The sequence below is a fragment of the Chiloscyllium plagiosum genome, chromosome 16 (assembly GCF_004010195.1).
Source record: "Chiloscyllium plagiosum isolate BGI_BamShark_2017 chromosome 16, ASM401019v2, whole genome shotgun sequence".
Classification (NCBI taxonomy): Eukaryota; Metazoa; Chordata; class Chondrichthyes; order Orectolobiformes; family Hemiscylliidae; genus Chiloscyllium; species Chiloscyllium plagiosum.
The window spans coordinates 45266267-45292435 of record NC_057725.1 but is presented as its reverse complement, the minus strand read 5'-3'; the positions used below and the strand labels follow the sequence as shown (position 1 = coordinate 45292435).

The 26169-nt window shown below is 40.1% G+C and overlaps 1 protein-coding gene across 5 annotated transcripts in view; it reads left to right on the top strand.

The window, feature by feature from the left end:
* The window catches only part of LOC122557851 (cytosolic 5'-nucleotidase 1A), a 66591-nt gene that overhangs the window by 10654 nt on the left and 29768 nt on the right, over nucleotides 1–26169 (top strand). For 3 of the 5 annotated variants that reach the window (XM_043705969.1, XM_043705970.1, XM_043705972.1), the window contains exon 2: nucleotides 13995–14058. In XM_043705969.1, coding sequence (XP_043561904.1) covers nucleotides 14014–14058 — 45 coding nt within the window. In that variant the 5' untranslated portion in view covers nucleotides 13995–14013. Of the gene's footprint in view, nucleotides 1–10540; nucleotides 10652–12941; nucleotides 12968–13994; nucleotides 14059–26169 lie in introns of those variants that run through there. The other 2 variants (XM_043705973.1, XM_043705971.1) reach the window with 2 other exon arrangements.

Below are 26169 nucleotides of genomic sequence, written 5' to 3'. Positions count from 1 at the left end.
CAGGTAATGAAATTTAAAAAGAAGAAAGTTTGACAGACAGGGAGAATAAAGCTATGCAAAGTAAAAAGCCTTCAAGTCTTTGAGGTGTGAGAGTGAAACTTGAATCTACAACTGTATAGTTGTTGAATTGTTATTTTTCCTCAGTTTCTTTTCGCTGGATCTGTCTTTTGAGAGATAATAAGACATATGGAGAAAAGAGCATGCATTTTGGTTCTATTGTTATGAATCAATTTTTTTAAACTTCCTGTTGAAAAGCAGCTGTTAAAATATAGTTTAGTGTGTATTCCTGAGTCTCACTTTCTAAGCTGGCTAACTGACAAGCATAGAGTCAGCATAAAAAAGGCCCTTCAACCTACTGAAACTGTAGCCAAAACATCCATCCTCAGATATGATGTCCAAAATTGCACACAATACTCAAGGTGTGGTCTCACCAAAGCCGTGTACTATTGCTGCAAGACATCCCTGCGCCTGTACTTGAATCCAGTCACCATGAAGCCCAACATATCATTTGTCTTCTTACTTTGCGATTGACTGGTGTAAAAGGGCACCCAGTCTCATTGCAATCTTGTTGCAGGTCTCCTTTCCTAATCTATTGCCTTTTATATAATAATCCACTGCCTTATTTTTGTTATCAAAGTGGATTGCTTCACATTTATCGTACTTTATCCGCAATACATTTGCCTACTCATTCAACTTGTCCAATGATGCATCTCTGCATTCTCGTCATAACTCACCTTTCCACAGAGCTTTTTGTCATCTGTTAATTGGGAGATTAGTTCCCTCCTTTAAATCATTGCCAGATGTTATGAATACCTGGGGTCCAAGCATTGACCCACTGTGGTACTCCACAAGTCATGGCTGTCACTCAGAAGAAGGCTCGTTTATTCTTACTGTTTCCTATCTGCCAATCAATTCTCTATCCATATCAGTACACTACTGCCAATCACACATTCTTAATTTTACATGCCAATCTCTGATATGAAACCTTATTGAAAGCCTTGTAAATGCCTAAGTGAACCACATCTAATGGCGATTCCTTATCAATTCTATCAGTTAGATCTGCTCAAAGTTCCAGTAGGTTTATTGCACAAGATTTCCCTTTCATAAACCCATACTGACTGTCCAAACCTGTCACTATTTTACAAGTATTCTGCTATTATGATATTTTATAATTGACTTGAACATTTTCCTTGCTGTCAATGTCAGACTACAATTTCCTGCATGCTCCCTATTTTTAATTTTTTTTAAATTAACCATCTTCCTGTCCAATTGGCCTTACATCCAATTAGAAATGCTGATTAGTTATTCTTGAGACCACAACTCTGTTCTATTATGAATGTAAATGGACTGTTCTAAGTACAGCTATATGCAATCCAATATCTTCAACACCTTCCTTGAATATTGGAGACTACCTGTCCAACCACTGTATACTCAGATACTGTTGTCATTGCCAATGACAAAACTACCCGTGCCTTTCTTAAATCTGGATTTTAGTATTCCAGGGTTTTTGATGATGATACGTTTATGGATGTTAGAAGATAAAAGGCTGATCAGGGTCATTTTTGGAGTAGTCAAATTTCGAACTAACAAAATACATGAATGAGTGTTGAAGCAATAGATGAGTTGAGGCAATGGTAGAGGTCAGATGATGTTAGTACAATGGAAGTAGGTAATCTTAGTGCTGATATGTCAGTTGACGCTCATGTGGAATTAATTATCATGCCAAGGTTATGAACAGACCAGTGCATCGTCAGACAATCATCAAAAAGTAGAATAGGGTCAGTGCTTAGGGCATGGCTTTTGTACTGGAACAAAAGACAGTGTTACCTGTCTTTCCAATACGTAGTTGATATCCTCACATGGAACTGTCTTGGTATTTATTTAAAGTAGCTCTAAAATTGTCTGGTGCATGGAGTAGTTTGCCAAGCAGTCTTTGTTAGTTTAACCAAGTTAGAATGGAGTTAATGGTGGATTTAAAGCTTGATTGGGATACTTGATATAGAGTGAACTCACGCCACCAACTTCTTAAATCAATAAAGAAACTTCAGCCACCAAAAGCACAAAAAAGGATGGGACACAGGATTGAAATCTTAAAATTAAGCTGAACTCTTTAAACCACAAGATTGGCACTGGAGATTCAGGCATTGAATAAGGTTCCTGTTAAAAGTGAGGGGCTTCAAATACAAAATTGCAAACCAATTTTATAATATTAGGTTCAGGATTGGATGGGTAACATACTGTCTGACAGCATGACCAAGACCTACAATGTCCCTAACTTTGAACTCCATGAGAGGTATGATTCAGCCCGTACCAATTAGAGTTTTGAAGAGAGGTAATCTATATAACTGCTGGTTTTTAAACCACAATCTAAAAGCTTCATGACTATTTTTACTGGAACCAGCTTTTTATTATCTCCAAATCAAAGGTAATGCTTTTGCCCATTAGCCTATTTGTTTGGAAATAGCATATCTCAACAACTAACAGACTGATTTCGCAAAACATATTGGGACTATCCCAAGGAAGAACTGATCATTATTTTTTAGTAATGGAATATTTTAAAGGATCTGTAAATTATGGGAGATAGGGCAAGTTATTGCTTATAAGAATGTTCTGGATTGTTTGACTGAGAATATTGTGGGCTGTTCAGTTGCTGTGGTGCAATTTGTTACAGTTGTCAACAGAATCGGTGGAGCAACTTGCTGGATATAGAATGGCCTGAAGCTACCTCTAAGGTGGAAGCTCTTAATAAAAATATACGTTTTTTTCAGCTTTCTGGAAGTAGAAAATCAATCAGATGGGTAAAGTCTTAAGGAAGAATTGGTTAATGTTGAGCTAACAATGTAAGGGTAGTAGCCTGTTTTCTTGTTTTCAAAATTTTAAATTTTAAAACCAATTTCAAACTCATAGATTGTCATGTTCTCTGAATTTTATGTACCTATGATCATGAAACTGTTGTTAATTTTTGGGAAAAACACCCGATCTGATTCATTAATAACCTTTCGGGGAGTGAACTGCCTTTAGCTGAGCTGATCTGATCTAATTGTGCTTTAGATGTGATTGACTTTTAACTGTCCTCCAGGCAAATAGGCATAGGCAAGAATTGCTGGCCTAGCCAGCAAAGCTCAGATCCCATGAATGATTTTTTTTAAAAAGCGAAATAATTTTGAGTTCCAAAGAAAATCAATTGAACTAGGGATGTTAACTCTGTGAAATCATTGTTGGACATGTACTGGTGTGGATAGGAGTTCAGCTAGTTGAAGGCACTTTCAAAGAAGGGGATCATGGAGGAAAACCTTTGGGAAATTGCTCATTTATTTCAAAAGGCACAGAGGGATTGAGCAAGCCAAGCAGTGGTATCATTAACCAAATGATAAGTCCAAAAATCTGACTGAAGAAATTTAAAAGAAGAAGAGTTGACCTTGGAGTTAATATTACATCTTGGGTGTTGGGTTGCCATTTGACCCTAGATGCACAGAAATTCTGTGGCACAGATTTATCAATTTATTCAGTTATGTCATATTATCTTGACTTTGCACCAATTCCAGTGGAGCTCCTGGGATTTTAGAGAAGTTAATTTTGTCAATTGTTAATATTATGCTAAAGATAAATGCTGTCATGACACGAGAATTTGGATGATCTTCACACATCACAGAACAGTTACAACACAAAAGCAAGTCATTTAACCCATTATTATCTGTGCTGGACGTCCACGTGAGCAACTCTTCCAGTGTCTTTTCCCTGTGATGATGCCTTTTTCCGACAGTAATCCAGTTCCCCTCAAAGAGTGCTTTTCTCCATGTTTCCATTGCCTCCTTTGTCAATTATCTTGAATCTGTGACCTCTCATTCCCCGGCCTTCCACCAGTCAGAACAATTCTTTTCCTTATTTACTCTGTACAGCCCTTTATGATTTCACAAAAGTCTGCAAATTCTTCTTTCAGTTTTCACTTTTTTCCAAGAAAAACAGTTGTGATCTCTCCTATCTGTCTGCCTGCCTTATCATTCTTCATTCCTGTGATTTTTTTTTTCTGCACTCTATAATGTTTTCATATCTTTCCTAAAGTGTGGTACCCAGTACTAGATGCAATACTCTTTTTGAGGATGATCCAGTGTTTTATACAAGCTTTACACTAGGCTGTCCAGCATATTTTAAAATAGTTTAGAATAGCCTCTATTGTCACATATACTCAATGAGTAAAGTGAGAAAATTATAAGTTGCCAATTGCAGCACCAACCTAGGTACAAAAGTACCTAGGCAAAGTTTCTTTTGTTAAAAGGTCTTAGACAATACAGAAATAAAATGTCCAGAATTATAGAAAGGAGTTCAGTACAGCAGACCACATTAGTACGTAGTTTCCAATCCACACCAAGCACTGACACCACACTGCACCAGCAACAACTTTGCTGGGAGGCCACCACGCCATGCCAGGAGGCCCCTATGGTAGGAAGCTGGGAGGTTGCCATGCTGAGGGGATGTTGTAGGAGGCCGCAGTGCCAGGCCAGGAGGATGCTACGCCACAATAGGAGGCCCCAATGGTAGGAGGCTTCAAGGTTGCCATGCCACGCCGGGGCCTGCCATAGGAGCCTGGAAGGTCGCTGTCGCTATGCCATGCCGGGAGTCTGCTGCAGGAGGCCACTGCACCAGGCCAGGAGGATGCCATGCCATGCCATGTCAGGGCGCCACTGCACCAGACCAAGAATTGTCACTCACCGGATGCAGGGGATCATTGCTCATTGGAGGCCGGGAATAGTCTTCGGAGGCTGGGAATCATTGCTTGCTGGAGAGCAGGGATCATCGCTCCTTGCCAAAGGTTGCCAGAGACTGGGAGTTGAAGGGGGGAACAAAAGGAGGAAAAATAAACACTGGGAGCAAGTAAAAGAGAAAAAATGAAGAGGAGCAGGTGGAGCAGACGAGCTCCAACTGGAGCATCCTATCCGCTGCCATCATATACCCTGCAGGTGAGAGTGTGGCCCACCAAATCTTTCCATCCACCCCTCAGATTACTGTTCTGAGTACAGTCAAGTGGAGCTGACCTTCAATCAGAGATTCCTCCTCTAAAGGATCAAGAACCAGTCTGTGATTAGAAGAGGAGTGAGCAGTGTGAAGGTCAGTGGCTTCACTCAGCCCGGGGCCTGAAGACTGACACTAGTGAATCACAATGAGATGAGAACACAAAACTCTTCCACTTGTACAGTTTCCATCTTTAAAGGAGTCAAGATGACAGAGTGGGTTGGGAAAGGGTCAAAACGAATGAGTTGTAGGCAGCACGACTTGGATCAGATGGACTGTCTGGGAAGTAATCATTTTCTCAGTACTCTTGCAGTGTCTTGCACTTCTATGATATTATCTCCAAACCTCCCAGCCCTAGGAGTAAGTGTTTGCACCGACCAATTTGGTGTAGCCACCTAAATTAATCTTCTCAGACAAGTGGGAGAAAGTGAGGACTGCATATGTTGGAGATCAGAGTCGAGAGTGTGGTGCCAGAAAAGCACAGCAGGTCAGGCAGCATCCAAGGAGCAGGAGAATCGACGTTTCAAGCATAAGCCCATCATCATTCCTGAAAACGTCGAATCTCCTGCTCCTTGGATGCTGCCTGACCTGCTGCGCTATTCCAGCATGACACTTCTCAGAAAAGTATACATTTTTGTTGTTTTGATAATAGCAAAATAATTTTTTATCAACTTATTTTACTGAACATTTCTCAATGGCCCCATGAGTAAGATAAAAATGGAAAGGTAGTACCTCTGGGAATAAGATTGAATAAGCAAGGTTTGACCTAACATCCTCTCTCTTGTATTCTATGACCCTATTTATAAAGCCTAAGGATTGTATGCTTTAACCATGATTTTAATCTCTCCTGCCATCTTCAGTGATTTATGGATCTATGCACCCAAGTTTCTGTGTGTCCCTCCACCCACTTTAGATTCATGCAGTTTATTTGTAATGTCTCTCGAAGTAATTACCATTATTCTCGTCTCCTTACTGAAAGACACTCTGCTGATACTAGTCTAAGCTGAGAATGTGTTGCTGGAAAAGCGCAGCAGGTCAGGCAGCATCCAAGGACCAGGAGAATCGACGTTTCGGGCATGAGCCCTTCATCAAGAATCGTCTATTCCTGATGAAGGGCTTTTGCCCGAAACGTCGATTTTCCTGCTTCTCAGATGCTTCCAGCACCGCTCTGATCTAAACTCTGGTTTCCAGCATCTGCAGTCCTCACTTTTGCCTAGTTGATACTAGTCTAAGACACACCAGGTCACTTAAAACATTCGTACGGTTCTCAATACAACAGCTTTTTAACTATTTTGTAATGGTCAATATATTAGGTCTATCCTGTTCCTAGACTGGAAGATTTCACATGACTGACCCTACAATTGAAATATGGTGTCCTGATATAAATTGAATGATGGTTTCCCTAGTTTCTATGCTGTTTTAATTTAATTTCTCTCTTCAGTCTAAACCAAGCCTTCAAAAAACCATTTTTATTTAGTTTGCATTTTGCTGAATTCCTCTTTCAATCATGAGAGAGAGAGAGATCTGTGTGTATTATATTATATACATAACACGCACACATTAAATATATCTATTTATATATGTATAAAATTTCTAAAAATCTGTAGGAGTGGGTGGAGTGTGATAAGGGGGTGAGAAAAGCTATAATTTAGTATTGGAGCCCAGTTGTCAACCTCTGTTTATTTCTTGTGGTTTATCATATTTGCTGTCCTATTGCTTCCAGCCATCTGGCACACTATATTTATTTTAATTCAGCTGTCCAGGCAGACTCAATGAATGAATGAAACTTGATTTTAGTAAAAGGATTCACAAATTATATATTTCCTTCCCCCCCCAATCCAGCAGAACATTTCCTGGCAGACTAGATTTATGTATATTACAATTTAAAAATAAACTCCAAACTTTGATTCATCTGAACTAGAGTTTAGTCCAAGACTGCCTAAGAGGCCATCAGACTCACTGAACAGATTTCTTTTCTTTGTTGCACTACATTTTTAAAGTGCTGTTTAACTTGAAGCATTTATTTTCATTCGCTAACCTTATTCTACAATTTTCTCCTCTCTCACAACAGTACAGATTCCACATTTGGTGAACTGACATCAGCTGTTTTTCAGTTCGTGATGGGCAAAAATTAGAATGTGGGTCTCAGCTACCTCAGTATCCGTTCAGTATAAGTCTACTCACAGATTACAGCAGAAGTCATGAAAGCAGATAAGAAGTGGGCTGTTTTTTCCCCTCTGTCTAGTCTCACGGTATTGGAATTAAAATATTTTTGTATGAAAGGATAAACAGTGAAGATAAGAAATCTCTGATTGCATGCTATTTAAGAAGACTGAGAACCAGCTTTTTATAACTATTTGATCTCTTGATAATTTAAAGCTTCTTCTCTAAAGTTGCAATGAGGCACTTATTTTAAGTTCACAGAAGCAGTTAGTGTGGAAGCAGTTACTCAGTTTGTTGGGTTGAATTTAAATACTTCTATTTACAGCTGGGCATGGAGTGAATCTGTGTTTATGTGGTTTCAGTCTTGTAATTTAGAATAGTAAAGGGCTTTATTCTTGATGTTGGTTGTTCCAGTTGCTTTGGACCTATATATATATATATACACCTCACTTCTGGCATGAATCTTGTGATCCTGCAGCTCGAGTAGATTGACTTGGTTATAGATTGGATAGCTGTACTGTGGAAATACTCCCTCACTCCTTTAAAATTCTGTAAGTACCTCCAGATTGTATAATAAATTATCAATCAAGTGTTTGATTGAAGTAATTTTATTAGACCCCTTGTGAAACATCAGCATTGTGTAATTACTGAGAACTGAATTTGATTTAAGCAACTGACTTCTACTTTGAGTTTGGAGTATTGAGTGAATAGAGGGGAGCTAAAAGCCTTTAAGGTTTGATCGGAGAAGTATGTTATCAGAATCTGGGCACTCTGTACAATACAATAAAGCAAATCTGTTGCTAGATCACAATACTCCGAAGATTTGAAATAATTACTTTATTGTTTGGTTGGCGAACTGTGGAGCTTGAATTCGTGAGTGGCTTGTTGATTACAGAACCGAACAAAACTTGAATCAGTGAGTGTGTTATTGAGGTTCAGGACTATCTGAGATTTGAATTACATTGTTGGATCATTGTTGTGCATATTAGTACATTGCTGGGTCTGTGAATCCCTTGTGGCATAAGGTTTGAGTGTTTTATTGGAAACTGTTTTTTGAAACTAAACTGCTAAAATCCAGGATCTTTTGGAATTTGACAGAGGGTGGTATTGATGGTTGTGAGGTTAAACTGGTGAGAGCATGTTCATGTATAGATCTTCTCTCAGAGTTTGAAGTATTCTATCTCTTATTGAGATTTCTGAACTTTTGATTTTTATCTCCTGCATGTCTTGGTGGAAATCTTGTAGATGGCAAAGTTCCCATATACTGTATCTGCTGCCTTTGTTCTTCTCGATAGTAGAGGCAGTGAGCTTAGAAGATGTTGCTTAGAGCCTTGGTGAATTTCTGTTGTGCATCTTGCAGATGGTGCACACCACTACTACTACTACTACTACGACAACACACTAAATGTTTATCTATTGGCTGCTTTCTCCTGAATGGTGTCCAGTTTCTTGATTTGGAGCTGCACTCATCCAGGCAGGTGGCGTGTACTCCATTACACCTCTGACTTATGCCTTGGAGAAGAGGGACAGGATTTGATGGCTTAGGAGATGAGTTACTCGCTGCAAGATTCCTAGCCTCTGACCTACTCTGGTAGCTGTAGTACTTCGATGGCTAATCCACTTTAGTTTCTGATCAATTGTACCCCTAGGATGTTGATAGTGTGGTGATGGTGATACAATTAAACATTAAGGGCAATGGTTAGATTCACTCTTGTTTGAGATAGTCATTGCCTGACATCTGTGTGATACAAATGTTACTTGCCACTTATGAGCCCAACTCTGGATATTGTCCAGATCTTGGTGCATTTGGACATGGACTGCTTCAATATTTGTGGAATTGTGAATGGTGCTGAACGTTGTAAAAACAATGACTGCAGATGCTGGAAACCAGATTCTGGATCAGTGGTGCTGGAAGAACACAGCAATTCAGGCAGCATCCGAGGACAGGCAAAATCGACGTTTCGGGCAAAAGCCCTTCATCAGGAATAAAGGCAGAGAGCCTGAAGCGTGGAGAGATAAGCTAGAGGAGGGTGGGGGTGGGGAGAGAGTGGCATAGAGTACAATAGGTCAGTGGGGAAGGAGATGAAGGTGATAGGTCAGGGAGGAGAGGGTGGAGTGGATAGGTGGAAAAGGAGCTGGGCAGGTCGGACAAGTCCGGACAGGTCAGGGGATCGAGTTTCTGGAGGTTAGAAGCTAGGATGAGGTGGGGGAAGGGGAAATGAGGAAACTGTTGAAATCCACATTGATGCCCTGGGGTTGAAGTGTTCCGAGGCGGAAGATGAGGCGTTCTTCCTCCAGGCGCCTGGTGGTGAGGGAGCGGCGGTGGAGGAGGCCCAGCACCTCCATATCCTCGGCAGAGTGGGAGGGGGAGTTGAAATGTTGAGCCACTGGGCGATGTGGTTGATTGGTGCGGGTGTCTCGGAGATGTTCCCTAAAGCGCTCTGCTAGGAGGCGTCCAGTCTCCCCAATGTAGCGTGCTGAACGTTGTACAGTCATAAGCAAGCGTGCCCACTTTTGACCTTATGACTGAGGGAAAGTCATTGATGAAGCATCTGAAGATGATTAGGTCTAGGACACGACTCTGAGGAACTCCTGTCAAGATGTCTTGGAGTTGAGATGACTGACCAACAACTACAAACACCTTCCTCTATGTTTAGCATGACCGCAACTAGCAGAGAGTTTGCCTCCTGATTCCCATTGGCTCCAAATTTGCTAGAGCTCCTGATGCCAGTCAATTGAATGCACCCTTGAAGTCAAGGGCAATCATACTTACCTTACCTGAGGAATCAAGGCACCTGCATCAATGACAGAAGTCATACATAATAAAATAATGTTTGATAATGATAAAGTTCATCACTGTTCAGTTAATGGCTCCTGGGCTCGGGGTAAACTGGTTAAGGAACGACAGAATACCCGAAGATGCAGCTTTGCAACTGCCATGTCAGGCCGTTGGAATACTGGGCCAGAATCCTCTGCTAAGAAGACAGCCATGCCGGGTTATGATCACCACTCCTGGACGAGACTGCCTGATGGACCACTGGGGCTTCTGCATGGGGATGAGACCGCCATGCCAGACCGAGACCTTTCTTTTCCTTAAGGTACCTAGGCCTAGCTGCGGACCTGGAAGCTCGGCCTAGCCTGCGAATCTGGACTGGGGCAGTCAGCCTGGGACCTGTTCTTCGCTCACCGGGCGACCCCATGCTGGATGGGAGTCATGTCCGGATTATTTTGGCATTGCTGCTGCTGCCATCAGAGGCTGCCTCCTTCACCCGCCACTCTCCAGGCCTAAAAGAAAAGCAAAAGAGCAAAAGTGAAAAAAAAGAGAAAGAAAGCTGACGGGAGCGGATGAGTCCCAGGCTCAGCACCACCATCTTGAAAGAAACATTGAGAATGGAAACGTTTCTAGATCTTCCTCCACTGAGTCATTTAATTGTCTACTACTATTTACGACTGGATGGGGCCAGACTACAAAACTAAGGTCTGATCTGTTGGCTGTGGAAGGGTTTTATGGAACTTCCGTGGAAAGTTAATTGCTGTCTGTTCCTTTCTACCAATCCTTTTAATTTTTTGCTATGTGTTAATTATTGCTAGCTAACATGTGCTGCAAATGAACTGTTGCAAGTGTCAAAGCTCATTACTTAATATTTACACCACTGTAAAATGTAAACTTTATTTCTTTTTCCTTTTATTTTCTTTATCTTCTCTTAGTCTCACATTTCTTTTTCTCTCAATATTGCTTTCTTGGCATTAAATTTAGCATTGAATTCACCCACTCAAATTTATACTTTGAGTCAAAGAATCCTTATAATGTAGAAACAAGCCATTCGATCTATCGAGTCTGAATCGACCCTCCAAAGACCCACCCATCCCCAGAACCCCACATTTACCATGGCTAATTTCTTAGCTTGTACATGTGTGGACTCTGTGGGCAATTTAGCATGGCCTATCCGCCTAGCCTGAACATCTTTGGACTGTGGGAGAAAACCAAAGCACCTGGTAGAAACGCACACAAACACTGGGAGAATGTGGGATCTCCACACAGTCAGTCACCCAAGGCCAGAATTGAACCTAGATCCCTGGTAATTGAGGCAACAGTGCTAACCACTGAGCCACTGTGACACCCAACCACTTTGTGCTATCTATTTCAAAACCCTTCAATTATTAGTACTGTTCACTCTGAACTTTCTCATCAGCAGCACACATTCAGCAACTTAGCAATCCAAAAAACAAATGTGCAAGTGTAAGTCTAGCTAATCACAGTTGCTGTTTAAAGCATTTGTACAGAAAATTATGGTAAGTAATATATTTACACTTCATATTTAATTGTTAATCAACCTTTTAAATCTGAGAAGCACTTCAGTAAAATTAAGAAGGTACAGTAATAAAGCAAGCAATGCCATTCAGTCTCTTTAGGCCCTTGCACGCATTGATGGTAGAAATCTGCATAACACACATCAATTGGAACAAATTTAATTTTGTGAAACTATCCCAAACCATACCCTGTGCCAAATTAAACAAAAATTATTTTTGTCGTACAAACTCTGGGTGGCACCTGTTTGTTGTAAATGTGCAATAGTTGAACTTTGAGAATACATGGCTGAAGCAAGTATCAAATTGTTCTTCATTTCAACTGCCAGAGTAGTTATTCAATCCCTTTAATCTGCTCCTCCATTCAATTAGCTCATGTCTGATTTGCTTTTTTTTAATTCATTCATCTGATGGGTGTGTTTGTTGCCTGTCCCTAATCACCTTGGAGAAGGTGAACTGCTTCCTGAACCACCGTCATCTTGGAGTGTGCAGACACCCACAATGCTGTTGAGTACAGCCTTAATTTAGGAAGACAAGATATTTAGCTGTCTTTGCTCCGTACCCTTTTTCTTGATCACACAAACTCAATATCACAGTTTTGAAAGCTTCAGTTGTATCATAATATGGATTGTGATGGAGTGGGTTTCCAGGTTCCTACAACCCTTTGTCTAACAAAAAAAAGTACTCTCTGATTCTGCTCCAGAATGGCCTAATTCGTTCCATGTTCTTGATCACCCCATCAACAGAAATAGCTCACTACATCAAACCATCAAATCTTTTTTACATTTGAAACATCGTGATCAGGTCATCCCTCAGCCCTTTTGTACTAATTTCTTTCCTATAATGTTTGGATTACATAAATAAGGATAGTCATTTTAATTCTGAGGAATTGTGGGAGTTTATGCTCATGGAATAGTAAAAGCAAACAGCTGATGAGTGAGTAGCACTCAGTGCAAAATAGAATATGGGTAATAGAGATTTGAATGACCTGAATTTCAATAAGTGGAGAATGGAAACCCTGCCATGCAAGCATGAATAGACTTCAGTGTTACTGTACTGGCTCTGTGCAATATGTTTTAAACTTGCAGTGATGTTATCAAAGTTGAAAGGTGAGGGCCCATGGTGTTCGAGGTGAGCTACTGGCATGGATTGAGGATTGGCTGTCTGACAGAAGGCAGAGAGTACGGATAAAAGGATCTTCTTCGGAATTGCAGCTGGTGACAAGTGGTGTCCCACAGGGTTCAGTGTTGGGGCCCCAGCTGTTCACTTTATATATAAATGACCTGGATGAAGAGATGGGGGCATTCAGGCAAAGTTTACCAATGATACAAAATTAGGTGGACAGGCAGGTAGTTCTGAGGAGGTGGGGAGGCTACAGAAAGATTTAGACAGTTTAGGAGAATGGTACAAGAAATGGCTGATGAAATTCAATGTGAGGTCTTGCACTTTGGAAAAAAGAACACAGGCATGGACTATTTTATAAACGGTGAGAAAATATATAAAGCCAAAGTACAAAGGGATCTGGGAGTGCTAATCCAGGATTCTCTAAAGGTTGACTTGCAGGTTGAGTCCGTGGTTAAGAAAGCAAATGTAATGTCATTTATTTCAAGAGGGTTGCAATATAAAAGCAGTGATGTCTGGTTAGGCCCCATTTAGAATACTGTGTCTAGTTTTGGACCCCATACCTCAGGAAGGACATACTGGCATTGGAGCGTGTCCAGCGGAGATTCACACGGATGATCCCTGGAATGGTAGGCCTAACATACAATGAACAGCTGAGGATCCTGGGATTGTATTCGTTAGAGTTCAGAAGGTTGAGGGAAGATCTTATAGAAACTGACAAGATAATGCATGGCTTAGAAAGGGTGGACGCTGGGAAATTGTTTCCATCAGGCAGGGATACTAGGATTCATGGGCACAGACTTAGAATTAGAGGGGGTCAATTTAAAGTGGAAATGAGACATTTCTTCAGTCAGAGAGTGGTGGGCCTGTGGAATTCACTGCCACAGAGTGCAGTGGAGGTTGGGACGTGAAATGTCTTCAAGGCAGAGGTTGATAAATTCTTAATCTTGCAAGGAATTAAGGGATACGGGGAGAGTGTGGGTAAGTGGCGTTGAAATGCCCATCAGCCATCAGCCATGATTGAATGGCGGAATGGACTCAATGGGCCGAATGGCCTTACTTCCACTCCTATTTCTTATGGTCTTATGGTTTTATGGTCTGTGACTACTAGAGAGAGCCACTAAAAGGCAGGCAGTCACAATTCTTGTCTTGCTCTCCCTAACCTAATGGTGCTGAAACCAAGTGTCATTTGCTTCCTACCTCTGGTTGAGACCAACTGATAGCACAGATCAAAAATCAGTACTGCAATCGTCCTGGCTTGTGTGACTTAACAACTCATAAGTGAATTGTTGATCTCTAGTCCAGCACAGTGTGTGTGGCATGATGCCTATGATACAGAACATGGAATGATTGATCTTCTCATTCTAATGATAAGGATCTTCTTGTTCCAGATTTGACTGTGTACTGAAGATGGAGAGCACATTTGAAGTTATCCTAAATACTCAGTTGAAACAGGTAAATATATAGAGAGTTTACCATTGCAACATAACAGCAGACCGAAATCAACAGACAACAGCAGGCTCACGTGTTACCATGTATTTTTAAAATGGCTGTTTTTTTTGCAATTATGGGTTTTTTAAGAATATCATTTTGGGACTGTAGTTTTAAATTGAAGGTAAATGAAAGAGGTTTTATATAACCTATTCTGCAACCTGCTGCTCACTTTGTTTCGGTTGTTTTACTGAGAAGAGGGGAACCTAAAATTTTATGATCATGACTGGACTTTGAATATCTCACTGTACCAGAAAGGTGTCATAGGTATACTAAATCTTCATTTAGATTTGAAAATTGCAACTTTAAGGGGAGTCACATTTTCCCAGGGAACGTGGAAAAACCTGTAAGGTTTACAATCTACAATCTTGGTCTGTCATTATCTCTGATATTTATTTTTAACTTCCTCCCCTTTCCTCGGCTGAAGAAACAAACACTTGCTGCTGTACCTTTCCATTGGTGCTGGCTTCGCTCAGTGTTGTCTCCAGGTTCATACTCCTCCAATGCTGCAATTCTGTTCCTGTGCGGATGATGGTTTGTACGTTGAGACTGGTGGAATACTGTCAAAATGCTTATTCATACTTGTGCATGTTTTCTGATAGACAAGCAATTAGGTAGTCAGTGAAACATGGACTGCAAAACACTATTCCATGGCACGAAGCTCATTGCCAATTTCAGTTTAGATATGTTGTTACGAGCCTTGGGATTAAAGTACGTTCCGCCCTTGGTATCAAGCTTTCACTACAAAACTTTCAATGTTGCAGTAAAACACATTCCAACATGAGCACAGGGACCAGAAATAGCTTTTAATCTATCTGAACTGACCTTTTATGATATCAGTGCTTTTCTGCATGTTGCTTATTTATTTCAGTTGTTTGCTTGTATATTTCCATTTATTTAGTTTGAATTTTCAGCTGTATGCTGGCATTAAAAACATCTTTCCTAACATAGGTTGTTTTAATTTCTGGATATTAGCACACACTTCTCTCATCTCAGTACAGAACAAAATGGGAAATACCTGATTTTGAACTATACCTCAATAGCAATGTCATTGATATTTTATTAAGGTATTGGCATATTTCTGCTCTCGTCTCGAATCCAGATCTCGAAGTTATTAATTCATTACATAATAAGTGCAAGAAAGTACCAGATACATTTAAATAAATACATAGTGAAAGGTCAGAGAAAAGTGCAGGCAGTATAAAATAACCCAACTAAATGCATTGGCACTGTTGATACAGCAAGGGTAATGTTTCGGCCCAATATGTAGGCCTGGTTAGTATTGTTAGTCAATTTAATCATAATCCATGCTGATCTAGACTTCAGCTAGCAGTCATACATACTTTATTTTTTATCAAGATTAAAAGCTAAAATTCCAACTAGCCTTTTTGCTGTCAAGTACAAATAAGTTGATTGCTCACTCGATACTGAGTTAATTATCAATGATCCAAAATTCTAATTTCTCTTAGTGTTATGATTGGACCTAATGTTATTCCTGGACAAGTCATCCTAAATTAAAATATGGTTAGATAGATTCTATTTTCTATGTTTTGGTTTTAACAATGTGGTCTGTCATTGAAGCTTAAACACAATGTTGCAGATTTGTTTTCAACAATAAATCAGAAGTTTCTTATGTAGAAGAAATTAAGATGAAATAGAATCAATCAAAATATTTACCTATAATGCACATTTAAAGATTTTGAAGCCCGGAATAAAAATATAATTCCCTTAATTACGAAAGTGTCACTTTACAATACTGAATAGAGAGTATTCTATCACTATACTCTATCACCTGTCTATAAAGGGTTGGTCACCTCGGTTGGCTGGATGATTTGTTTGTGATGTAGAGTGATGCCAACAGTGTGGGTTGAATTCCTGCACTATAAAGTACTTTCCTTCTCAACCTTTACTTTGCCTGAGGAGTGGTGACCCTCAAGTTAAACCACCATCAGTTGTGTCTCTGTATATAAAGAGTAGGAAGCGCTATGATCTGGTCAGCCCCATTGTCTGCGACCTTACCTCGTGGAACTTAATTTCGATATGATTTTGGGGTCTTTAGGAGCTGATAGCCTATTCTTGGAGACTCCATATAAACTTTCTCAGCTTCAAGTAAGCCATTTAAGTTTTTAACTTAACACTTCTGGTTGAAACTTTACTAAACTCCTTACACTGAGATAACATATTTCTTAACAATTCTAACTCCTTTTCTGAGCAGTATCTCCTTTACACGTGCAGCTTCAGCTAAGACCTCCACAGAACTGCTCAGACCAAAATTAAATAAAATGCTTTCTTTCCAGACATTGGATTTATCCCCCAGTCAAAAGAGAAAGGATCAATCCCTTCTCACTGCAGACTAATGCACAACTGTTTACTTTGAGAAAAATTTTGCAGCAAACGATCTACAAGCCCACTACTATCCAGGAAGTCTTTCAAAGTCTGACAAAGTGTTTTAAAATAAATCACCAGCTTTACACACATACTTACTAGATATTCATGAAATCCCTTTTGACACACAAAAAATCCATTTGCCCCAAGTTAAAACTCCGTAATCCAAACACACAATTAAATTATGATAAATTATACGTAAATCACACACTTTATGCTAAATTAGTTAAACATTGCAGTTATCAACTGAACCATCAGGAGGTGCTCTACATTAAGGAGTCTTAATGACGTGTCAGTTGACATGTAGAAGTATCTACTTTGTATAATGAACATAGAATGGTTACAGTGCATAAAAAGATATAAGGCTCTTTTTGTTTTGCAAGACTCCGTTTTTTGTACCCCTACCACATTTTCCTTGTATGTGTGTTTTTTTCTCAGAAAACTATACAATTCCAATTATGCCTTGGGGCATCACACAGAGCTTAATATATCCTGTCTACATGCTGTGTAAAGCATTTCCATCTCATCTTGCTTTTTTTTTGTTGACCATCCTTATGGTTTTCCACCTTTCGGACTCCAGGAACAGTTTCTCTTAATCTTCTCTCTGTTGATCCTTCATAATTTTGAATACCTCCATCAAATCTCCATACAACCTTCACCTCTCTAATGGGAACAGCCCCAGCTTTTACAATCTACCATGTTACTGAAGTTTCTGGAACCATCTTGCAAATTCTTTCTGCATCCTGTCTTGTACCTTCATATCTTTGCTAAAGTGTGGTGCCCAGAATTGAAGGAAAGACTCAATTTGAAATTGAGTCTGTGTTTTGTAAAGATTCATTTTAATTTCCTTTGTTTTGTACTCTGCACCAATATTTATAAAGCCTAGAATACCAGCTGCATTATTAATCACTTTGTGCCCTTTCACCCTCAGTGATTTTTGCACATATTACTGCAGGACCTTATGCTTCTCCATTCTCTTTAGTTTTGTGTCCTTTAATTTACATTGTCTTTCCTCATTATTGTTACCAAAATGCATTGCTTCACCATTCTCGGTATTAAATTTTATCAGCCCTGTGTCTACCCTTTCTATCTTGAAGTCATTGGCATAGATTGCAAATAGATGAATCCCAAGTATTATCCTTGTGGCACTCCATTACATACTGCCCATCCCCAAACTATTGGAAAGACCTTATTTGATCAATCATTCACATGTTTGTCATGCAAATAATTATTTAATGCTGCAGAACTATTGAAAAGTTGTTCCATTCTGTTTGCAGTATAGTTGTGCCACTCAAGAACTAGAGTTTGATAGACTGTATGTGACGGTAGTCATCAACTTTTGTACCTTTGACAGTTTGCTCAACATTTATCAATGGTTTACAGATCCTTGCTGTGGTTGACTAATTTCTGCTTCAGTCAGGCTTCTCTGGCTTTCTCCTCTTCCCAAGATCAGATCATGTGTAGAAACCAGAAACAGAATACCACAATGCTGTTAATTAAGCAAGGGTGCACTTGCAAACTGATTGCAGATTTGTTCATCTGTTACTGACATTTGTATGGGTAAGGGAGGGAATATGCCTCTAATTGTGTGCGGAAACTCACAGCCAGGCGAAGTTAAACCACTTTTATCAGAAGTAATTCTGAATGATAGGGACTCAGTGTATAAGATTTAGTATTTCCTTTTCAGGTGGAGGACATGCACCTGTAGGTAGGCATATGCTGCCATCTTTTGAGAGAATGGCTACCTTATACCTTGAGAGAATTCATAGCTGTGACTCAAGAATTTCATTTCTTTTTAATGTCTATGTAAAGGTAGGTTGCAGGCAATGTAGAAGTCCTGGGCAGAACCAGGATTTCTGGATAAGCAGTGAGCGCAGCAGGAAATAGAGATTTTGAGGGTAAAGTGGGACAAGAGGAGAATGACATATGAGTTTATACCCATTCCAGGCCTGGAAATGGGTAACAGAAAAGCATAAGTTTCCCAGTTGGAATCCGAACGAAGCAGTGTAATTTAGAAAGGCAGACAAATTGAAACCAAAAAGACTGGCAGACCATGTCTGGAGGCATGTTTACACTTTGACTGACTTGCCTTTAGGAATAGACAAAGGCTAATTAACCCCATGAACTGTTATGTATTCACAGACGATAATTGATAGGAAGGCCACATTATTTCCCCCCAGCATTTGTGTATTTCACTGATTCTGCTGTGAGCAACAACCAGTTAGAAAGGGCAATTTATTTTGGTATTGTCTCTTCAGTTGGCTCAGTTTCTTCTGGGCAAGAATGAACAAATAATACAAAAATAAATGAAAACAGTTGAAAAGCTGGGATCTGACTCTAACTTGTACTTAATAAAGTGGGAATGCTGGAGAAACTCAGTAGATCTGGCAGCACTTGTGGAGAGAGAGAGAGAGAGAGAGAGACCAAGTTAACATTTTGAGTCCAGTATGACACTTTTTCAGAACTTAAGAGTCATACTGGACTTGAAATGTTAAGTTATGCATAGAACTGCGTATAATGTAAGAAATTAAAATTATCACCAGAATCATCTGTAATCTCTATATGTTTTAATTATCTTGAGACTATGATTGGAATGAATTTTATAAAACTACATTTTCTGTATCAGTTTCCAGTGGTATTTTCAATGCAGACACTGGGTACAAACCTGCATCAATATGGTCAGGTGCCCATACCAGTCTTTTTCTAAAAGTTGCTTTAGTCCATGAAGGTTTCAATTACTAAAACCTGGAAGTTAAATAATGGTAGTTCCATTTTCATTGAGATCGTATCAACTTTCAGAAACTCAATACTAGTTGTGAATCTGCAGCATTTTGGACAAGAGTCTGAAAATTAAGCAATATTTGGAAGAGATAATGGCCTTGGTCACTGTCTTTGTTTTAATATTCCTTTCTCTTCCTCATTGCCTCATATACATATCTCTTATTGCACCCTTTTATTTTCTTGCTTTCCATTGTATGTAGAATCCCCCACAATGAACATCCTGGGGTTATCATTGACAAGAAGCTGAACTAGACCAGTTTTACAAATGCTATGGCTACAACAAGAGATCAGGCAAGGAATTCTAATACGAGTAACTGTTCTATTTCCCCAGTGCCTGTGCACCAACTACAAGGATCAAGTCAGGAGTGTGATGGAATGCTCTGTATTTGCCTGAATCAGTGCAGCTCCAACAACACTCAAAATGCTTGACACCATCTAAGGCAAAACATCCCATTCACCACCTTCAACATTAACTCTCTTCACCATCAACAGTGACAGGAGTGCGCACCATCATAAGTTACAGGGTTGTAATTCTGAGACTCCTTTGAAAGCACCTGTGAAATCGATGACCTCTACAACCTAGAAAATCAAAGGCAGAAAATGCATTGAAATACCATCACTTGCAAGTTCGCTTCCAAGCCTTGCACTCTCCTGACTTGGAACTATATTGCCATTTCTTTAATGTGGCTGGACTAAAATCCTGTAGCTCCCTTGCAGCACTCTGAGTGTTCCTACATCCCAAGGTCTGCATTGGCTAATAAGACAGCTCACTACTGCGAGATTCTCAAGGGAAATTAGGGATGGGCAATTAATGTTAGTCCAGTGACACCTGTGTCTTGTGGAAAGAAAATTAAGGCCGTATCTTCTTAATTTGACTTACTCTGCAGCACCTAAGTACTGTCAGCTGTATGGTGTGACCACATAAAGCATAGTCAGTATTTTGTCAGTCATCTGAAAACTATAGTTATGTTGCAAGATTGTACATGATTAACGAGCAGGACAGAGAAGTTGTTGTGTCAACAATTGGTCAAGTTTCTATCATGTGGGTATTTTACGAAATGCGTGGTTTGCACAAGAAACTAATTAAGTTTAAAAAAAGCTTATAAACTTACTGAAAATCTTATTGGATTTTTTTCCTTTTTTACATGGAATGTGTCTGACCATAAAGGTTGTCTACCATTTTTGTTGTCTCTGAGACTGAGGTAGCCAATTGTATATTATAGAGATGTACAGCATGGAAACAGACCCTTCGGTCCAACCCGTCCATGCCGACCAGATATCCCAACCTAATCTAGTCCCACCTGGCCCATATCCCTCCAAACCCTTCCTATTCACATACCCACCCAAATGCCTCTTAAATGTTGCAATTGTACCAACCTCCACCACATCCTCTGGCAGCTCATTCCATACACATACCATCCTCTGCATGAAAAAGTTGCCCCTTAGGTCTCTTTTATAGCTTACCCCTCTCAACCTATTCTTGAAAGAAATGAAAGTAAATGCAACCACTGCATCATCAAGTCTTGTTGTTCCAAGATTCTCAATCATGTAGAGTAAGTACTCTGTTTCTGCTGCTCAATAATGGAAGACATGATGGGGGGAGGAGACAGAAGATAATAACCTGTTCGACTCACTGTTTTGAAAGATGAAGTTATGTTAAAGTATTCATGGATAATTCAACTAGGTTGTAATCAACAAAAGATCCAGTGCATTATTACTTACAAAATGTGCCATTATGTGGCACCTTTAATGTGAGTGCTACCCTTTGGTAATTAACAGAGCCTAAATTGGAGATAAATGGATGCAAAGACAAAAAGCTATATGTGCTGTTCATTGTGCCTACTGCTCAGCCACAAGCTTCCTATTCACTCTGTTTTCCTTCTAGTTCTGGCTACCCATCTGACTATCTATCCCAAAACATAGAATTAATATGGAGAGTTATATCGCAGAGACGTGTGAACTTCTGCTTGAATATAGTTTGGGTTAAAGAACCTCCTGTTGCTTTTAAAATATGGGAGCATTGAAAATCTGACCATTAATTTTAAGTAGGATCTAAGAGGAAAACGTTAACGCGTGTTTCCCCTTTTCCACTTGGCTTCTGCTGTGTTTGGGGAGGTGATCACTGACTGTTATTGTACTTAGGCTATTAATCCAGGAACTTGGCTATTGTTCTGGGGATTTGGATTTGAGTCCCACCGCAGCAGATGGTGGAATTTGAATTCAATACAAAGTATCTGAATTAAGCATTGTTGTTTGTTGAAAAAACTCATCTGGTTCACTAATATCCTTCAGGGAAGGAAATCTGCTGTCGTCACCTGGTCTGGTCTACATGTCATTCCATGACCACAGCAATGCGGTTCCCCTCTGAAATGGCCTAGCAAGCCACTCAGTTGTATCAATTGCTATGAAGTCTCAACAAAGAAATTAAACAGGATGCACTATCCAGCATCAACTTAGGCATCATAAAGAAAATGGCAGAAACAGCCCTGTGGACTCTGCAAAGTCCTCCTTAGCAACATGTGGGGGCTAGTACCAAACTTGGAAGAGCTGTCTCACAGATTAATCAAAGAACAGCCTGATATAGTCATACTCACTGAATCATACCTTACAGACAATACCTTACAGACACCACCATCATCATCCCTGGATATGTCCTGTCCTAACAGTAGACAGACCCATCATAGTGGTTTACAGTCGGGAAGGAGTTGCCCTGGGAGTCCTCAACATTGCCTCTACATGCCATGATATCTCGTGGCTTCATCTTCAACATGGGCAAGAAATGTCCTGCTAGTTTCCATGACCACCCTCTGAGTTGATGAATCAGTACTCCTCCATGTTGAACGACACTTGGAGGAAGTACTGAGAGTGAAATCCCCTACCCAGAATATATTTTGCACCCTCGCCAATGTCCACCACCAGGAGTGGTTCGACAACAACGCTGGTGATTGAGCTTGTTGGGTTCCAAAGGGCATAGCTGTTGGACTGGGCCTGCAGCAAGATGTGAGAGAACCAATAAGAGTGAAAAATATACTTGACCTCATCCTTACCAATCCGGCAACTCCAGATGCATCTATCAATGATTGTATTGGTAAGAGTGACCACTGCACAGTGCTTGTAGAGATGAAGCCCCACCTTCACTTTGAGAATAATCTCCATCATGATGTGTGGCATTACCACTGTACTAACTGGGACAGATTTCGAACGGATCTAGCAACTCAAGACTGGGCATCTATGAGGTACTGTGGGCCATCGACAGCAGCAGAATTGTATTCTACAATCTGCAACCTCATGGCCCAGCATAGGCTCAAGTCGACTATTACCATCAAGCAAGGTGATCAGTCCTGGTTCAGTAGAGTGCAGGAGGACATGCCAGGAGCAGCACCAGGCATACCTAAAAATAAGGTGTGAACCTGGTGAAGCAACAGGACTACTGCCAAACAGCATAAGCAGCAAGTGATAGACAGAGCTAAGCGATCCTACAATCAATGGATTGGATGGAAACACTGCCGCATCCAGTTGTGAAATTGGTGGACAGTTAAAATAGTCACAGGAGGAGGAAGCTCCATAAATATCCCCATCCTCAACGATAGAAGAGCTCAGGACATTAGTGTGAAAGATAAGGCTGAAGCATTCACAGCGCTTATCAGCCAGAAGTGCTGAGTAGATGATCTATCTCGCCTTTCTTGAGTGAATGAATTATGCGCTTATAGAGTAATAGAGTCATACAGCTGGAAACAAACCCTTCCGTCCAACTAGCCCACGTTGACCACATTCTCAAACTAAACTAATCCCAGCTACTTGAGTTTTGTCCATATCCCTCCAAACCTTTCCTTATCCAAATGTCTTTTAAATGTTGTAACTGTACCTGCATTCACCACTTCCTCTGGCAGTACATTCCACACACAAAGCACTCTGTGTAAAAAAAAAGTTGTCCTTCATGTCCTTTTTAAATCTTTCTCCTCTCACCTTAGAATATGCCCCTTAGTTTTGAACTTCCCCACCCTAGATAAAAGACCCTTGCTGTTAACCATATCTATGCCCCTCATAAGTTCACCCCCTCAACTGTGTACGCCCCAGTGAAAAAAATCCCAGCCTATTTTTATAACTCGAATCCTCTATTCCCAGCAATGTTTTTGTTTTCAATAAATTCAGTGTTACATATATTTATAATTTCTGTTAGAGCTTATATTGTGAATTACAACTGCCTCTAATGGAAAGTGCCACAGCTGCTTTAAATAGTTGAAAGAAATTGCTGTATTTCTTGGAATTTAGAAACTATTGACCATATTTGAATGTATCTTATATACATAACTAATAAACATACATATGCCAAATGGCTGGTTAAAAAGACTGAGGCATCCCACCCTGTTACACCACAACCTTTGCAGACAGCCTCAAACACAAACAACGTGTATCACATTCATGGATTGTAACTTTGGTTTAAACTCAATCGCTGAGGCAGTTCACATCATTTGTGTTAAACTAACTTAGACTTACATCAGGTTTGGAGCACATAGGATATTGGACGGCACAGTGGCTCAGTGATTAGCACTGCTGCTTCACAGTGCCAGGGACCCAGGTTTGATTCCCCTCTGGGGCAACCGTCTATGTAGAATTTGCACATTCTCCCCATTTCTGCATGGGTTTCCTCTGGGTGATCTGGTTTCCTCCCAAAGATATATAGGTTAGACCTTGGGATATGCAGAGTTATGGGGATAGGTTGGGTCTGGGGGGGGTGCTCTTCAGAAGGTTGGTGTGGACTCGATGGGCTAAGTGGCTGGCTTTCACGTTGTAGGGTTTTTATGATACCTTTAGATCTCTTAGATTCTTAATTTCTAATGTGGCCTCATACCTCTTGCCAAAATCTAACGTTTCACATTTATCTATGCACTGATTCATTTGTGAATTGCACATTCATGTTGCAAGTTTACCAGTCTTTGTTTTTACAGTTTTCACTATATTCCCTTCAATTTTGCATCAGCTGCAAAGTTTGGAATTGTACTGCCAAATCCAGAATCCAAGTCATGAATGCATATTGTTAAGACCTCTTCCAACACTGATTTTTCTTTGGAGACTATTCCCATCTTTTGCCGATCTGATTGCATTTATTCAGTTCATCTCTCATTCTGCTGCCTGTAGTAACAAATAACATCACCTGTGATTGGATCTACTGCTCCAACAACAACCAGTGCTTTTATAGCAACAGGTAATTTCCTATTAATCTTAAAATTGCCCATGGATCTCTCTGAACTCTTGTCATCTTCACATGCGTGCTGCACTTCAGTAACACAGGAACGGGAATATACCATTTAGCCCTTGAACCTGTTCTGCCATTCACAGGACACAGCTGCTATGCAACCTAACTCGCGTGGCTCAGTAGTGAGCACTACTGTCTCACAGCACCAGCGACCCGGATTTGATTCCAACCTTGGGTGACTGTCTGTGTGGAATTTGCACATTCTCCCCTTATCTGTGTGGGTTTCCTCCCATAATCAAAAGATGAGCAGGTCAGGTGGATTGGCCACGCTAAATTGCCCTTGGTGTGAGGTGCATTAGTCAGGGGCAAATGTAGAGGAATGGGTCTGGGTAGGTTACTCTTTGGAGGGTCGGTGTGGACTTGTTGGACCGAATGGCCTGTTTCCATACTGTAGGGAATTTAATCTAATCTAACTCCATATACTTACCATTACCCCATATTCTCTTAACTTTTTAGAATAACAAAAAAGCCTTTAATTCTAAATTTAAAATTTATAATTTATTTAGCATCAATTGTCATCTGCAAAGAAGTGTGCTAAATTTATATCATCCTTTATCTAAGTGTTTCCTAATTACGCTCCTAAAGGCTGCCTCTAATTTCAGATGGTTTCCCAAGGTCTAGGCTTCTGACTCAGCAAAAATAATTTTGCTTTTTCTCTATCTCTCATCTTGATTTCTTAAAAACTTGGTTCAAAGCTTAACCCTTCAAATTTTGGGACTGTAACCATAGATTGTAAAGTCTGTCCTCATGTTGTAATCCTTGGACTTTGGGCTTTAATCTAGTAAATCCATACTGCATCCCCCCAACACCAAAACGTCCATCCTAAGGTGGAACAGAACCAAACACAGTCCTCTAACCAAACATTATGCAATTGAATATGATTTCTGCCCATTTATATTCCAATCGTCCCAATATAAAGATTAATATTCCATTAGTCTTTTGTGGCATTTAATGATGTGGACTCCTAAGTCTCTTTGGACTTCCATAGTTTCAGTCTTTTCACCACTAAATTCAAACCTTTTTAGGTCCAATGTGGATTGCTTTACATTAATGTGCACTGAAATCACTTTGTGCAATTGCTTAATCTATCAAGATTTGGAAATGCCGGTGTTGGACTGGGGTGTACAAAGTTAAAGATCACACAACACCAGGTTATAGTCCAACAGGTTTAATTGGAAGCACACTAGCTTTCAGAGCGACGCTCCTTTATCAGGTGATAGTGGAGGGCTCAATCATAACACAGAATTTAGAGCAAAAATTTACAGTGTGATGTAACTGAAATTATACATTGAAAAATCAATTGTCTGTTAAGCCTTTCATCTGTTAGAATACAGTGATAGTTTCACTTCTTTCATGTGTAAATCACAAAACCTTTTTTTAAAAGTTGCATTCTCGGGTTAGCTGTTAACAATGGTGATAGCTAGACAATATGTTGAAGGTGTTGGCCCCCTGTGTTCTCTGTCTATGCCATGATGTTTAGATTGATTCTAATCTAAAAAGTGAGATAACGGAGTTTTACATAAATTCATGCAGTTTTTGAGCTCAGAGTTCTACATGAATGAAAGTACAAATTCACCCCACAAAATACCTCTGCTAATACCTTGAGAAAACAGATCATTGCTGTCAGTGCAGGGCAGGAAATAGGATAAGAG